The sequence below is a fragment of the Phoenix dactylifera genome, chromosome 3 (assembly GCF_051530095.1).
Source record: "Phoenix dactylifera cultivar Ajwa chromosome 3, Ajwa_hap1_PhDact_Kaust_v1.1, whole genome shotgun sequence".
Lineage (NCBI taxonomy): Eukaryota > Viridiplantae > Streptophyta > Magnoliopsida > Arecales > Arecaceae > Phoenix > Phoenix dactylifera.
Window position 1 is genome coordinate 16,421,998 of NC_143192.1, and position 16,968 is coordinate 16,438,965.

Here is a 16,968-nt window from a genome sequence, read left to right on the forward strand (position 1 = left end):
ACCCAATTCACCCCCCCTCTTGGGTTGTCTATCTGGGCAACAAGTGGTATCAGAGCCAAAAACTCTTCCACTCAAGAGTTAAAAGATCAAAATGACAACCCCATTTGGATCTTCTCACATTGAGGGTCAGTCCACCCAAAGACCTCCTTTCTTCAATGGATCCGACTACTCATACTGGAAGGCTAGGATGAGAATATTCATCCAAGCCCAAGACTATGAGATGTGGACCATTGTAGTGAATGGCCCATACATCCCATCCATATATATAGATGGTGTCAAGGTACCCAAACTAGAAACAGATTGGGATGAACATGACATGAGGAAGGCACAATTAAACTCTAAAGCTATGAATGTGTTTTATTGTGCCTTAGACCGTAATGAATTCAATAGGATTTCAACTTGTAATTCTGCAAAAAAAATTTGGGACAGACTTGAAGTGACCCATGAGGGCACAAATCAAGTCAAGGAATCCAAAATAAACATCTTGGTTCATAAATATGAACTATTTAAAATGGATTCAAATGAAACAATCACATGCATGTTCACTAGGTTTACTGATATTGTCAATGCCCTAAAAAGCCTTGGCAAGAACTATACTAACAGTGAGCTTGTCAGGAAAATCCTTCGATGTCTACCAAGGTCGTGGGAAGCTAAAGTGACGGCAATCCAAGAAGCCAAGGACTTGAACAAGCTACCACTTGAGGAGCTTCTTGGATCCCTTATGACGCACGAACTCACCATGAAACAACACAACGAGAAAGAGTCCTCCCATAAGAAAAAGGTAATAGCTTTAAAGTCTACTTCATCTAACAAAGATTTATCTTGCAGTAGCAGTAGTGAAGAAGAAGAAGATGAGGAAGATGGTGGTGAGGCACTTCTTGTGCGCAAGTTCAAGAAATTTATCAACCACAAGAAGTCCTATCATCAAAGGAGAGGCCCCTCAAATTCCTACCGCAAGGATAAAGGTAAGGAAAGAGAAAATGAGGGGATTGGGTGCTATGAGTGCAAAAAGCCGGGACACATCAGAACTGAGTGTCCCTTACTAAAGAAGGGCAGCAAGTACAAGAAGAAGAAGAAAGCCCTTGTCACCACCCTATCGGACTCCGACGCATCATCTTCATCATCGGATGAAGAACAAGAAGAGAAGGCCAATTTCTGCTTCATGGCCAACGAAAACGAGGTAACTTCCGATACGCATTTTGATTTTACATTTGATGAACTTTATGATGCGTTTAATGAATTAATGATTGAATATAAGAATATAAATGTTAAAAACAGAGAACTAAAAGTAACTAACCAAACTTACATTCATAAGCATGATTCATTAATTAAGGATAAAGATAATCTTACCAAAGAAAATCTAGAACTTAAGACAAGCAATCAACTCTTAATTAAGAAGACTAACAACTTAACAAAAGATAATGAAAAACTAACTAAGGAACTTTCAGAACTTAAAAACCATAAACAAATCTTAAACAAGGATCTCACAAAAGAACTAAATGATTTAAAAGCAGAAAATCAAACATTAACTAAAGAACTTGGAAAATACAAACCTTTAGTTGAAAAGTTTACGTATAGTTCTGAAAAGTTAAATATGATACTAAATAGTCAACGAGCAGTATTTAATAAAGCGGGTTTAGGGTATAAACCAAGAAATAAACAAAAACTTCTTAGTAACTTCTTTGTTAAAGCTGGAGAAACTAAAACTAAGAAAATAACCTGCTTTTGTTGTGGAACTATAGGACATAAGGCAAATGCATGTGACTATAGAAAAAGTAAAACAAAAAGGAAAATTAAAAGGGTATGGGTTCCAAAAGGAACCAACTTGACTAACCATGAAGGACCCAAGAAAACTTGGGTACCTAAGATGACATGATTTGCTTGTGTAGGAGTGTCTTGCAGCCAAGGTCAACAAAAACCGCTGGTATTTGGATAGTGGCTTCTCAAGGCACATGACGGGTGATAAAGATCAATTTTTCACCCTTGAAGCTAAGAAGGGAGGTGTTGTGACTTTTGGAGACAACAACCAAGGTCATATCATTGGTATTGGTAAAGTTCAAATCACCCCCTCTACTTTTATAGATAATGTTAGATATGTTGATGGTCTTAAGCATAACTTGTTAAGCATTAGTCAATTATGTGATATAGGATATGATGTTATGTTTAAACCATCACTATGCATTATAACAAATCCTAATGATAATAGTTTAGTTTTTAAAGGAATTAGACGTGGAAATGTATATGTTGTAGACCTAGAAGATCTTGCAAAACATAACCAATGTCTAGTTGTAAATGAAACTAAAGATAATGATGCTAGTTGGTTATGGCACCGTAAGTTAGGTCATGCAAGCATGGACACAATAACTAAACTTGTTAAAAGAGACTCCGTGATAGGTTTGCCAAAATTAAAATTTGAAAAGAACAAAATATGTGAAGCATGTCAATTTGGCAAACAATCTAGGAACTCTTTTAAATCCATAAAATGTATCTCTACTTCTAGGCCTCTAGAATTACTACACATGGACCTATTTGGTCCAACTAGAACAACAAGCCTAGGTGGAAATAAATATGGTCTAGTTATAGTAGATGATTACTCTAGGTACACATGGGTCATGTTTCTAGCACATAAGGATCAAGCATTTTCTGTTTTTAAGAAGTTCCATAAGGAAGTAACAAATGCTAGAGAGTCTTCAGTCATAGCCATTAGAAGTGACCATGGGACCGAATTCAAAAATCAATCATTTGATGAATTTTGTAGTAAAAAGGGGATAACCCATAATTTCTCAGCACCTAGGACACCACAACAAAATGGAGTTGTGGAAAGGAAGAATAGAAGACTAGAGGAAATGGCTAGAACTATGTTATGTGAAAGTAACCTCCCTAAGTACTTTTGGGGAGAAGCCATTAATACCTCTTGTCACATATTAAATAGAGTTCTATTGAGACCCATTATAAAGAAAACACCTTATGAACTGTGGAAAAACAGAAAACCAAAGGTTAATTATTTTCATGTTTTTGGATGTAGGTGTTTTGTGCATAATAATGGGAAAGATAATCTAGGGAAATTTGACCCTAAATCTGATGAAGGAATATTCTTAGGTTATTCTACAACTAGTAAAGCCTAAAGAGTATTTAATAAAAGAACCTTAGTCATAGAAGAATCTATACATGTAGTATTTGATGACTCTAGTGACATCTCCTCTAGTAAGAAAGTTAATTTTGATGATGATGTTGAAATACTTGAGGAAAAGATAGATGAGATGGGATTACAAGATGATAATCAAAAGTTGATTGAAGGAGAATCATCAAGCCAAGAGGCTATTGTGGATCATGGGCTAACAAAAGCTTGGAGGTATGCTCACGGGCATCCTAAGGAACTCATTCTAGATGATCCATCTCAACCGGTTAGGACTAGAGCTTCACTTAGAAATCTAAATAACCATCTAGCTTTTGTTTCACACTTTGAGCCCAAACATATAGAAGAAGCCAAAAATGATGTAAATTGGATAAATGCAATGCAAGAAGAACTAAACCAATTTACTAGAAACAAAGTGTGGGATCTAGTAGAGAGACCTTCTAAATATCCAATTATAGGTACAAAATGGATATATAAAAATAAGCTAGAAGAAAATGGAATTGTTATAAGGAATAAGGCTAGACTAGTGGCAAAGGGTTATAATCAAGAAGAAGGCATAGATTTTGATGAAACCTTTGCTCCCGTAGCTAGACTTGAGGCTATTAGACTATTATTAGCTTATGCATGCTCTAAGGATTTCAAACTATTTCAAATGGATGTAAAAAGTGCATTTTTAAATGGGTATATTAATGAGGAAGTGTATGTAGAACAACCTCCTGGTTTTGAAAATCATCAATACCCTAATCATGTGTATAAACTGAACAAAGCACTTTATGGATTAAAACAAGCACCTAGAACATGGTATGAGAGACTTAGTAAATTCCTATTAGAACATGAATTCTCTAGGGGAAATGTAGACACAACATTATTTCTGAAAAAGCAAAATAAGGAGATGCTATTAGTACAGATTTATGTTGATGATATCATTTTCGGTGCTACTAACAATCGCCTCTGCGAAGAGTTTGCTGATTTGATGCAGAGTGAGTTTGAGATGAGCATGATGGGAGAGCTGAACTACTTCCTCGGGCTTCAAATCAAACAATCTGAAGGAGGCATCTTCATCAATCAAGCAAAATATGTCAAGGAGATGCTCAAGAAGTTTGATATGGAAGGAAACAAATCAATCAGCACCCCCATGAGCTCATCATGCAAATTAAATCAAGATGAATTAGGTAAATCTGTAGATCAAAAACTTTATAGAGGTATGATAGGATCTTTACTATATCTTACTGCAAGTAGACCTGATATTATGTTTAGTGTTTGCATGTGTGCTAGATATCAGGCTAATCCTAAAGAATCACACCTAGCTGCAGTTAAGAGAATTTTTAAATACTTAATAGGAACTAAGAACATAGGGCTATGGTACTCTAAAGAATCTAGCCTAAACTTAATAGGGTACACAGATTCAGACTTCGCTGGATGTAAGCTTGATAGAAAAAGTACCAGCGGGTCGTGTCAGTTTCTAGGAGAAAACCTAATCTCATGGTTTAGCAAGAAACAAAACTCGGTTGCATTATCCACTGCAGAAGCTGAATATGTGGCAGCCGGGAGTTGTTGTGCTCAAATCTTGTGGATTAAACAACAATTAGAAGATTATGGCATTAAACAAGATAAAATTCCCATTAATTGTGATAATACAAGTGCCATAAATCTAACTAAAAATCCAATTCAACATTCAAGAACTAAACACATTGAGATAAGACATCACTTCATAAGAGATCATGTATTGAATGGTGATGTATCACTCCAATTTGTTTGCACTGATAATCAATTAGCAGATATTTTTACAAAACCCCTAAGTGAAGAGAGGTTTAGCGTGCTTAGGAGGGGATTAGGAGTGATTGATCCATCCTAGTGGGAGTTTCCACTAGATTAATTGATTTTGATGATTAGAATACGGTTAAAATAGAGTTTACATTCAATGATCATCAAATCAGATCCCAATTAGGTGATTTTCCCTCATTTGGCACGGTTATAGCATGACTTTTAGGTGCGTGCCAAGGTTAGAGACGATTCGAGATCGAGTCGACTCGCGACTCAGGGGAGTCGACTCGCAGTCGGGATCCGACTTTTTAACCCTAGGTTTGTCGTTTCGCAAACACTTCTCTTTCAAGCTGCCACTGTTCAAAAAGCCCTAGAGCCGACTCCTAGGTCTTCCCCGATCGTCTCCAACCTCTGTTCGGTCGATTTTTCACCGGTTCTTAGGGTTTTCGTCCGTTCCTAGGTCGTCTCCGGTCCGTCCCGAGTCTCCTCCGTCGACCCTTCTCCGTTCTTTAGGTGTTTCTTCCCGTTTAGGTCAAGATGCCTCGTAAGACCGTGGTTAGGAAGAGGTCCCGTCCCGAGGCCGGTCCCGAGCGGCGCTCCAAGGCGCGGCACGATCCCGCGAGGCAACCACCTCCGGCTCGTTCCCCGCCTAGGGCGGTTCCCGCGAGGCCATTGGCCGGGAAGGTCGTCTCCACCGGGAGGTATGTCGATTTCGACTTCCTCTCCCGGGAAGGATTCACCATAGGTGATAGGCTTAGAGCCCAGGGCTTAGAGTTCTTCCTTACATTGGACCTCCCCACATATCCAGGGCTCGTTAGAGAGTTTTACGGTACCGTCCATCGGAGAGATGGGGGTATCGAGGGCACAGTAGCCGGTGTCCCTGTGTTTGTCACGGAGGATCTTATTGGCCACATCCTCCACCTTCCACTAGTAGGGGTGGCTCCCGCACACCCTGAGGATAGAGTTGAGGCCCTTACGGTCGTCTTAGGGCATCCACCTCAGTCCCCCCTAGACGAGGTATCTGCTAGCTCACTTCCTGTTGAAGTGAGAATCCTTTTGAGTATTCTGTCCAGGTCTGTCTTCCCTAAGACAGGAAGATTTGATTTTGTAAATGAGAGGGACCTAGCTATTATGTCTTACATTCTTCAGGACACCCCGGTCAACTTTCCCAAACTCATATATAGGTATATGTGTGAGCCCCTAGATAGACCTAGGCTCACCCTCCCATATGGCATGATTTTTACTCTTCTCTTTAGGGAGTACGAAATTCCCATTCCTGAGAGGAAACCCTCTCGTGCATTGCGATGGACAGATCGCTTGTGTACGGGGACCATGCACAGGATAGGGTTTCGGAAGAGAGAGGGGGTATGGGTTAGGAAGTCTACCCTCACCGCTCAGACCACCAGACCTTCACCCAGTCCTGAGCCCGATTCAGACTACCCAGACCTTCCAGACCTTCCATCCACTCCTCCTGCTCCTACCACCTCCGCCGGACCTTCCTCCTCGGCACCACCCTCTATGGCGGTCCGGATTGATCCTGAGCAGCTCCGGGAGCTGCGACAGGAGATAGTCAGAGAGGTGAGGGATGAGCTGCTTCGGGAGCTCCGAGGTGCGGTGCCTGCTCCCACTCCTGCACCCGTCTCTTCTCAGTTGGTCCCTTCCTTGACAGCCGTGACTGACATGACGGCTCATGTACGGGAAGAGATCTACAATGTCCGGAGTTTGGTCCAGGCCCAGTTCCACAGCATGAGTGAGGTCACGAGCTCCACTCGACAGATGCGAGAGGAGATAGGTCGTGACATGCACACCACCACCGAGGGGGCCGAGCGCTTGGCGAATGTACTCATCGACAAGCTGGATGCACTTCAGACATCGGTGACTGGGCTTCAGGCGTCGGTGACAGAGCTCTCCACTACACATAGCAGAGCCACCACGTCTATCATCACACAGCTTGGCCATGTCACAGATGCAGTCACCCTCCTCATGGAGCAGAGCCGATTGAGAGGAGGAGCACCATCCTCGAGAGGAGGAGCCACATCCTCGAGAGGAGGAGCCACATCCTCCAGAGGGGGAGATGCATCATCGAGAGGGGGAGATACATCCTCGAGGGGGGGATCTTCATCCTCGAGGAGACCATAGATGTCTTTTTGCTTTGTTTTGTATTGCTTTGCTTTACGTATTGTATGCTCAAATGTATTCACATTCATATCAATACAATGAGTAGACATCTTATCTTCATTTCTGTGCCATTTGATGATTGGTTGTGCAATTGATTGTGTGTGATTACCTCCTTTTTGGTATGATGACAAAAAGGGGGAGAAATATGTATACAATATGTAAAAGGGGAGAAATATGGATGAAATATGTAAAAGAAATCAATGAAAATCAATAAAAAGACACACAAATTTGTTCTAAGTGGATTCGGTACCTCGAGGCTCATTATCTCTCTTTTGGGGCTCCTAATGGAGTAATCTCCAGAATCTATTCAAGGGATATTCGGAGATTAGCTGAATCCTACTCAAGAACAAATTGACAGATTTTCCCTCTAAAAACAAAAAATTCAGTTCAAAAACTTCATAGCATTAAAAGAAAATTCAGAGAATCAAAACATAGTTGAATGCATATGTTGAGGGGGAGAATCTGAATTTTAATCAAGCTAAATCATTAATGACATATAAGCCAAACAATTGATTGCATAATATGAAGGCTTATATAATTCCAAATGAAAGGGGGAGCTTTAACTCCGAAATTTGCTGTTTCACTCCTTTCAAACTTGGATAAATTAAATTATCAGATATTTGAATTCATTTATGGATTTTATTTCATTATTTATTGAGCAAGTCATTTTACATATACTCAAAGTTTTGTCATCATCAAAAAGGGGGAGATTGTGGCGTGATTGATTAAAACCCCATTTGATTTTGATGAGCTCAAAGCATTTGAGTATATCTTGTGATTACTAATGAATTCAATTGAGTGTTTCAGTGAAAATCCTGTCCAAGTGTCTCTAGATTTGGTTCATAGTATTTTGGATAAGTTAAGAAGTCTGCTGAACCAAAGTCTGAGACTCGAGTCGACTCCCGAGTATCACGAGTCGACTCCAAGCGTATCAAGTTCACTGGCACGAGCTCGAGTCGACTCCAGACTAGTACGAGTCGACTCCGACTGAGAACAGAAAGAAGAACAGAAAGCCTCATCTCAGAACCTGTCAACGAGTCGACTCCTGAAGTGCGCGAGTCGACTCCAATGTTCAACGAGTCGACTCCAGGGTAGTAAGAGTCGACTCCAAGAGGTACACAAAGAAAAGTCAGAGAGCAGTTTTCGAGTCTGAGATTCGAGTCGACTCCAGTGGAACGCGAGTCGACTCCGATGGTTGGCAAGTCGACTCCAGAGAAAGCAAGAGTCGACTCTCAGCGGTACACAAAGAAAAGGTCAGAGAGCATTTTATGGACTCTGAGATTCGAGTCGACTCCCGCAATACGCGAGTCGACTCCGAGACTGTGCGACCATCGACAGACAGAAAACCATGTTACTGCCTCTGAGATTCGAGTCGACTCCCAGATAGCTCGAGTCGACTCCAAGACAAGCTTCACGTCAAAAGGCAGAAGACCAACTTTCGGAAACTGAGAGCCGAGTCGACTCCAAGGAAGTTCGAGTCGACTCCAAGACTGGATGAGCCAAAAGACAGAGAATCGGAAGTTCGGGCTCTGAGATTCGAGTCGACTCCAAGGACAGTCGAGTCGACTCGAGTGGACAAAATTCAAAATTGGATCCACGGACTTCAGTGGATGAGCCGACTCCAAAATTACCAGGTCAGCTCCAGAAGTTGGCGAGTCGACTCCGGGTCAAGACGAGTCGACTCCCAATCGTGACGGCAACTTTAATTCAAATTTGGAATAGTTGCCGCGTCGACTCCGGAAAAGCTTGAGTCGACTCCCGCTACAGCCGAGTCGACTCCTGATCGCGCGAGTCGACTCCAACCCACCAACGGTCATATTGTCAGGCTGCGCAGAGTGTGCAGAACGGGCAGAAAAAGCAGTGTAACGGCTAGTTTCCGTGGGGGTTGGCTTAAATAGCCACAGAAGACTGTAGCAAGGCAGAGTACAACCATTCCACTCCAAGCATTCAAGCTTTCAAGCTCTGCAACGTGCTCTTCAACGAAAAAGGGGAAGATCAGCATTTACTGCAACCAACTACATCTTCCCAGCAATTAAAGGCTCCTCCTCCTGCATTCAAGTCGACTACACATTCTAGAGGAGACCGGAGTTCAAGAAGCCATTCCTCTACTTCAGCTTAAAAGCGTTTGAGGGCTTCTAAACTCCTCTTTTGATTATATTGTTTTACATCTGCTTTTGAGAAGCTTATTTTCCTTTCTTTCTATAACTTGTATTTACTTGATTCAATCGGGGGATTGAATCAAGGGGATTAAGGTTGGTTGGTGAGCCAAGTTAAAAACCAACGTGTGTAAGGGTTTGATTGTGAGCCCGGAAAAACAATCGGGGTTGGTTCTAGTCGGTGAGCCTGGGAAAACCGACCGAGTTCGTTGTGAGCTCATAAAACAACAAGTTTGGTTGTGAGCTTGCAAAACAACCGGCTGTAATCCAAGGAGGTTATAGTGAATTCCCAAGAGAGACTTGGGGAGTGGACGTAGGAGCAAGGGGTAGCTCCGAACCACTATAAAACTCTGTGTTTGCATTGGATTGTCTCTTCTCTTCTTCCTCTCACATCACTCACAGCACTTAGCATTAATTAAATAACTTGCAATAGTTTTTAATTAATCATCCATAACGTTTTAATTATCCAAATTAATTTAAAACCCAATTCACCCCCCCCCTCTTGGGTTGTCTATCTGGGCAACAAGGTGTATATGATACAACCTGAGGGTTTCATATCCACAGACGAGTCCAAAGTATGCAAGCTGCAAAAGTCCATTTATGGACTTAAGCAAGCTTCTCGAAGTTGGAACATACGTTTCGATAAAACTATCAAAACGTATGGCTTCGTTAAGAACGAAGAAGAACCTTGTGTTTACAAGTGGGCTAACGGTTCAGTAATCACATTCCTTGTCTTGTATGTGGATGACATTCTCTTAATTGGGAATGACATTCCTGCATTACAAAATGTGAAACTCTGGCTGTCATCACAGTTCTCCATGAAGGATCTGGGAGAAGCATCCTACATCCTAGGGATGAAAATCTATAGAGATAGATCTAAGAGGTTGCTTGGATTATCCCAATCCACGTACATCGACACTATGTTGAAGCGGTTCAACGTGGAGCATTCCAAGAAGGGCTATCTTCCGATAGGCCAAGGAATTTCTCTCTCTAAGAAAGATTGTCCGACAACTTCCGAAGAAAGAGAGCGTATGAGTAGAATACCATATGCTTCTGCAGTAGGTTCTATCATGTACGCTATGACATGTACAAGACCGGACGTTGCTTACTCCCTAGCAGTAGCGAGTAGGTATCAGTCTAATCCGGGTGAGAACCATTGGAAGGTGGTGAAAACCATCCTTAAGTATTTGAGAAATACTAAGGACCAATGGTTAATCTATGGAAAATCCGACTTAAAACTTGTGGGGTTTACAGACTCTAGTTTTCAGTCAGACCATGATGATAGTAAGAGTATGTCAGGATTTGTGTTTACCCTGAATGGAGGAGCAGTCTGCTGGAAAAGTTCCAAGCAGCATTCAGTAGCCGATTCCGTATGCGAAGCAGAGTATGTTGCTGCATCAGATGCGGCAAAGGAAGCTGTTTGGATCAAGAAGTTTGTAAATTAACTTGGTGTTGCTCCCTCAATCAATGGTCCAGTTCTTTTGTATTGTGACAATACTGGAGCCATTGCACAAGCAAAGGAGCCAAAGTCCCACCATAGAACCAAGCACATTCTGCGTCGCTACCACCTTGTACGAGAGATCGTGGAACGAGGTGACGTCAATCTTCAAAAGATCGATGGAAAGGAGAACCTAGCTGACCCATTCACTAAAGCCCTTTCTGTAAAGGAGTTCGATTATCACAAATCGAAGATGGGTATTAGATACTGTACAAATTGGCTTTAGTTCAAGTGGGAGTTGTTGGGAATTGTGTCCCAAAGCCAATTTTTTAATTGTAAGAAATTGAATTATGTATATGTTTTATTAAAATGAATAAAAATTTATTCTGGCAATTTTCTATTCATCACAAGTGTTGCATCTTCAAATTGAACTCCTGTGTATTGTGATGAAGTCCTTAGGACTAATTTAGTGGATAAAAGAGGTTTTATTATTTAGTCCTTGAACCAGTTCGCGACCAAATGACGAGCTGTCAATTGGACGATAGCTATGTCAAGTATAGGTCGTTGTGTGCCATTTAGTTGGTTGTCCTCTTAAACCAAGGAGTGTGGAGACACTGTATGGCATACAGGTGAGATGTAGGAGTACATCGTCACTGAATAGTGACTCACCTGAGTAGCACTCCACTGTCGGGAGTTAGCTCGTAAAACGTATGGGCATAAGTACCCCTTAGACCTGAGACTGTCACGGTGACTTGCAAGCAACTCACTGTACTTAGGCACTGGATGACCTGAATTTCTAATTCAGGGATCGGAAGGATGCTGGGTGCAGTCAAGTACTCGCGAAGTCTGTGTATGAGTCAAGATGGGATTGACCGCTCCAGATTTTAAGAGTTGATGTCTCACTGTATTTCAATTCAGTAAAACCTTGGCCAGGGTAAACCAAGTGATAGGTCACTTGATTTGATTATTTGAAATACACTATGGATGACCGGACCCAGAGGTCGACAGTCCACTCTGAGGTCATCTTGAGCATCGAAGGTCATAGGGATGAATTATGCAACAACCATACGTCTAGGTTCTTGAATGTTGCTTTGCATATTCGACCTATCCGGACGTCGGGTATCATTGCTAGATGGTCACCTCGATTAGTGCATGGAGTAGTCCATGTACTACCGGCTTAGTGTTCGAACCTATCGGAGTCACGCACATAAGTCAAGTTAAGTAGGAAGGACTTGATCCAATTTAATTGAGAATTAAATTGTGGGTCATTTGAGATTTGATTTTGTCTATGTTCAGCTAGCACTGAACATGAGGTACATACTGAATTTCATGGATGTGTATTTAATTATGTCTGTATTCTGGCTTAATCAAGTTTCAATTAATGTAATTGAAATTGATTTGGACTCATTTGTTGAGTTTGTTTTTGAATTGGATTCAAATGAATGTAATTGGGCTTCATGATGATTTTATTAGAATTTATTCCATATTTATTCTAGTCCAAGTGTGACTTGGATTGATCCGAAAATTGAACTAATTGGAGTTCACATGAATCAGATTCATGTGGAATTTTTCCGGATCCAAAACCTTTCAAATTGGTCTTCAATTTGGTTTAGAACCAATGATGGACCCAAGCCCATTTGATTCAGCCCATTTGAATTAACCCATTTAAGTCAAGTCTGGAAATTTACGTGTTTGCCCCTCAAATTGAATGACACAGTTTAGTTCTAGTTTCTTCCTCGGTCCATGGACCAATTTCTCTGCAAATATTCTCCCGTGGACCGCGTTCTTCTTCTTCTTCCGAACACATCGAAGGCCGCTTGATCTTCCCTCTTTCGGGTACCATTTGAAGATCCGAAGAGACGTGTCTCTTCGGTTTTGAAACCTCTTTAACATAGGACTGATTTAATTGAAATCAAACGGTTAAAAAAATTCAATAAAATCATGAATCGTTTGGCGTTCACTCTTCCCTTTTGGCGTTTTCTCTTCCCTGGTTCAGTCTTGTCTTTGCCTATAAATAGGCTAGCTTTCTCTTCATTCTGTGCTAGAGATTTTATCTGGGGAGAGGGGAGATTCGTGATCTTTTGAGTAGCTTGAAAAGAGAGGAAAAGGAAACGGGAAGAAAGAGGAAAAGAAAGAAAAGAAAAAAAAAGGGGAAGAAAGAATTTTTGAAATTCTTTTCTTCCAGGGGTTTATTTGCAAAAAGGGTTTTTGCACTATACAGACATCATCCTACCTTCCTGCATTTCTTGGCGTGCGTGTGAAGTAGAGGGTCCGTACATCTGGGCCTCGCATAGCACCAGATCCATCAGTACCAGATCCGGCACCAGATCCAGTTCCAGATCCAGTTCCCGATCCAGTACCAGATCTAGCATCTGATCCAGTATCTGATCCAGCACTTGGCCCTGTACCAGATTCTGTTCCTGAGTACCTTGACCATCTTCCGCTGCGGGATCGAGGTATGGTAAACATAATATAGTTATGTTATTTATTTATACCTGTTATAAATAAATAGATAAAATTTTAAAACTGATTTTCTGACCTGGCATCCGATTTTATCGGATTTTGCGGGATATTTTTCCTTCACTCACTCCCTTGAACTTTTCTTTCTTACTTCTCTCTTGAATGATCTAGCTTTGGGTTGGTGAAGAGTTGTTGAGAAGCACTTAAGAGGTCCCTTTTATAGCCCAAAAAGCAAATATAGCCATTAGAGACAAAGAAAGAAGGATTTGAAATTCAAACCAAACCTGAAAAGCTGTCAGTCGCGTCCCAGTCGCTCCGGGGACGTCTCCGCTTCAACGGGAGACGTCTCGGCTACAAGATTTTACTTTTTCCGTTGTCTGGGGTCGACTCGGCACTTTCAGGGGACGTCTCGGCTTGTTTGCACTTTTTGAATGGGGACGACTCCGCTTCTTTATCTCCGAAGAACATGTCCTCTGGTATTTCCTGAGAGAGTCGACTCCGCTCCTTCAGGGGACGTCTCGGGTTGTCTGCACTTTATGCATGGGGACGACTCCGCTGTCTCAGGGTCGACTCCGCTTCCTTATCACCCAAAAAACTATTCTCTGGAAAACCCTGAGAGAGCCGTCTCCGCTATCTTGGGGACGACTCGGAAAGTCTCCTTTTTACTTGCGGGGACGACTCGGCTTACTGTGGGGACGTCTCGCGCATATCTCTTGAAAACTGCCTTTCTGCCGCCACTGAGAGAGTCGACTCCGCTACTGAGAGAGTCGACTCCGCTAATGCGGGGACGACTCGGCAGGTGTCGGGGACGTCTCCAAGTATGCCGGTTCTTCCTGTTTGTGCCAGAGATGTCTCTGAAACTATCCGGAGACGTCTCGGCTGTCCCTGATCTGTTTTCTTTAACTCAAAATATTCTTCAATAAATTCATAAAAATTATGGGAACTTGCCTAGACATTTCTTAACAATATTCTTAATAAGACACATGAATTCCTCAATTAAATTGTTAAGATATAATGGAATTTTACTCTAGTGTTTTGTATTCATCAAAATCTATTAGGGGGTCAACAATCTCCCCCTTTTTGATGATGACAAAACATTGAGTATATGCAAAATTTGAGATTTGAACATATACACAGTATTCGATCAGATGTACAAGTATAATGTTTTGATTAGAACTAGATACAATGTGCATCACTCAAAGTATTCAATTTTCAGTTCTTTTCTTGTGCATAAGATTGATCTTTATAGTTCTTAAATGATTTTGGCATATCAACTGAATTTGAATCAAGTTAAAATGAAGTATTGATGCTGAGGATAATTGAAAGCTAGATTCTTTTTGACTCCCCCTTTCTTTTCCAGAAGGGCAATTATCTTAAGGTCAATATTCTTCAATTTTATCTTTTCTAAATCAACTTTGGAGTATGATTATAAATTTTGCATTCCATATTCAATATCCATATATATAACTGCTCCCCCCTTTCACTATCTCTACATTCAATATCTACTCCCCCTTTTTGTCATCAACAATGAAGGGGACAAATTATCTCTATATTCAATATATTCAGTGTTCATTTTACTCCCCCTTTGATATTCAGGTTGTGCTCCCCCTGTTTCATATGCTTTGATACGTTGTGCCAAATCTGAATACTTAATGTATGTTATGAGATTCTTATGACACATCAAGAGGCACATTCACATTCATAGAAACACATACATAGAGTTGGCAATGTACACAGTTTTCAAAAGGGATTGTATTCATGTATCATTGTGAACCTTTGAAGTCAGTACATAGTCAAAAAGAAGAAATCATTACAAGTATTGATTTCTAATACAAAAGTGTTTCAAAAATGGCCTAGGATTTACAAAAAGAAGATCTTACAAGATATCCATCATCGGCGACGTTGCTCATGGGCCCTACCAGCTGTATTTTGTTCATAAACCTTACAAGCTGCATCTATGAATGTGTTGATGGAATCCATGAGGGTCTTAAATTGATCTCCCTGTGACTTGTGGAAACCTGCCACAAGTGCCTCAAACTCTATAGTTGCCATTTCAATTCTTCCTCTGAGTTGGGCAACTAAGGTGCTCACATTGCCATCTGGTTTTGTTAGCTCTTTAAGACTCTTGGAAATGCTCTTCAAGCTGTCCTTGAGCTCTAATGATCTGATGGTTTGGGTGGCACCCACACCAATTATCTCTTGTGTTGTAGCTTCAATTTGACTTCTAATATCCTTCATCTCTTGTAGAAGCCCTTCATGTGAAGCTCTGATGGGGGCCAACTCTGTGGAGATCATGGATCTCATCTCCTCCCTCATCTGCTGGCAAATGGCAGATGCTAAGGTGCGCATCTGATCCTCTGACAGAAAGGAGGGCCCACTAACTGGAGGAGGTGGTGGCATGGATGTGGAAGGTTCAGCTGAGCTGGAGAGAATATCAGGGATATCCATGTGGCTAGGTGGAGGAGAGTGATGGTCAGACTCATGATGTGGGATCTCAGGCTCTAGGATTTGGGTTTTTCTCTTTGGTACCTTGACCCACGATCCATCTATCTTATGAAATTCCATTCTTCTCATTGTGCCCTCATTGTAATAGTCGGTGTTTCTCAAGGGCTTTGCAGGTTCATTTGTTGGAATGGGAACCTTGAAGTGTTTAAAGATTAAGGTAAAGATCATGCCATAGGGTATACTAAACCTAGAATACCTATGACATAGGGCAATGTAATTTAGCATGAGTCTAGGGAGGTTTAGAGGGATCCTTAGTAGGATGTGGTGCATTATAACTAAGTCTCGCTCCGAAACAAAATCGAAGCGACCGGTTTTAGGAAATAGGACCCGGTTGACAATACTTAAGAGAAGTCTCATCTCTGCATTTAGGTCCTGGGAATTGACAACATCAAGAGGGCCGCAGTCCTCTCTTCCTAAAAGTAAATTTAGGGCTGACTCCCTTTGGGGATGTGAGGTTGGAGCCTCACCGTCCCTAGGAATTTGTAAGACAGTGGATAGGACATCTTCATTGACTTCTACTAATGTCCCCCGGACATATGCAGTGTACCCTTGGTCCCCTAAGGCCATATTGCTAAAAAGTTCTCTAACTAGGCCGGGGTAGGTCAAGGTATTTAGGGTACAAAGGTGCTCCCACCCTTGGGCTCGGAGTCTCTCTCCAATAGAGAACCCCTCATGATCTAAAAATGAGAAATCTATGTACCTTCCGGTCGTGACTGTGCGATTTGCACAGGAAATAGTCGTGGTTGGCGGAGCAACCGGAGGAGACGGCGCGGAGGGTTCTTCCCGCCGATCCTCACCGTCGGCCGCTACCCTAGGTCGCCTTCCACGGGTCGTCCTAGCCTTCTTTGGTGCCATGGATGCTAGGGTTTGTGATGTAGAGCAAACGGAGGCTAGGGTTTGAGGTGGAGAGCAAATGGAGGCTAGGGTTTTTCGTTTTGGTTGGGGATGAAGGAGGAAGCTCGGGTCGGCTCGAGCGATTTCGACCTATTTAAAAAGCCCTCATTCGGTCCCCGAGACGTCTCCGCGACTAAGGCGAGACGTCTCCCCTGGGGGGACGTCTCTGCGATTTGCCCAAGACGTCTCCGGCACTGAAAAATTTCAGACTAAATTCTATCTTCTCCCAATTTTTGTTTAATCACCCTAATCAACATGTTTTTTTTTTGATAAACTTAGAGTGAATTTGTTTGTGATCCTCCCCCTTAATGATACATCCTATAATAATTTGATAATGATTTTTGAATTATTAATATTGAAATGAGGAGTGTTTGACCAAATTTCGAATACCTATGAAATAGGCTCTGAAAATATCTCCATGAAGAGTCCAAGGGAGG

General features: G+C 41.7%; 1 protein-coding gene across 1 annotated transcript in view; it reads left to right on the top strand.

Annotated features, from left to right (window-relative positions):
• The first annotated feature begins 460 nt into the window (after window positions 1-460).
• The window catches only part of LOC149767935 (uncharacterized), a 69,008-nt gene continuing 52,500 nt past the window's right edge, over window positions 461-16,968 (top strand). Inside the window, exon 1 of the mRNA XM_089929495.1 lies at window positions 461-1,180. Within this exon, the coding sequence (XP_089785621.1) occupies window positions 512-1,180 (669 nt within the window). The 5' untranslated portion in view covers window positions 461-511. The remainder of the gene's footprint in view (window positions 1,181-16,968) is intronic.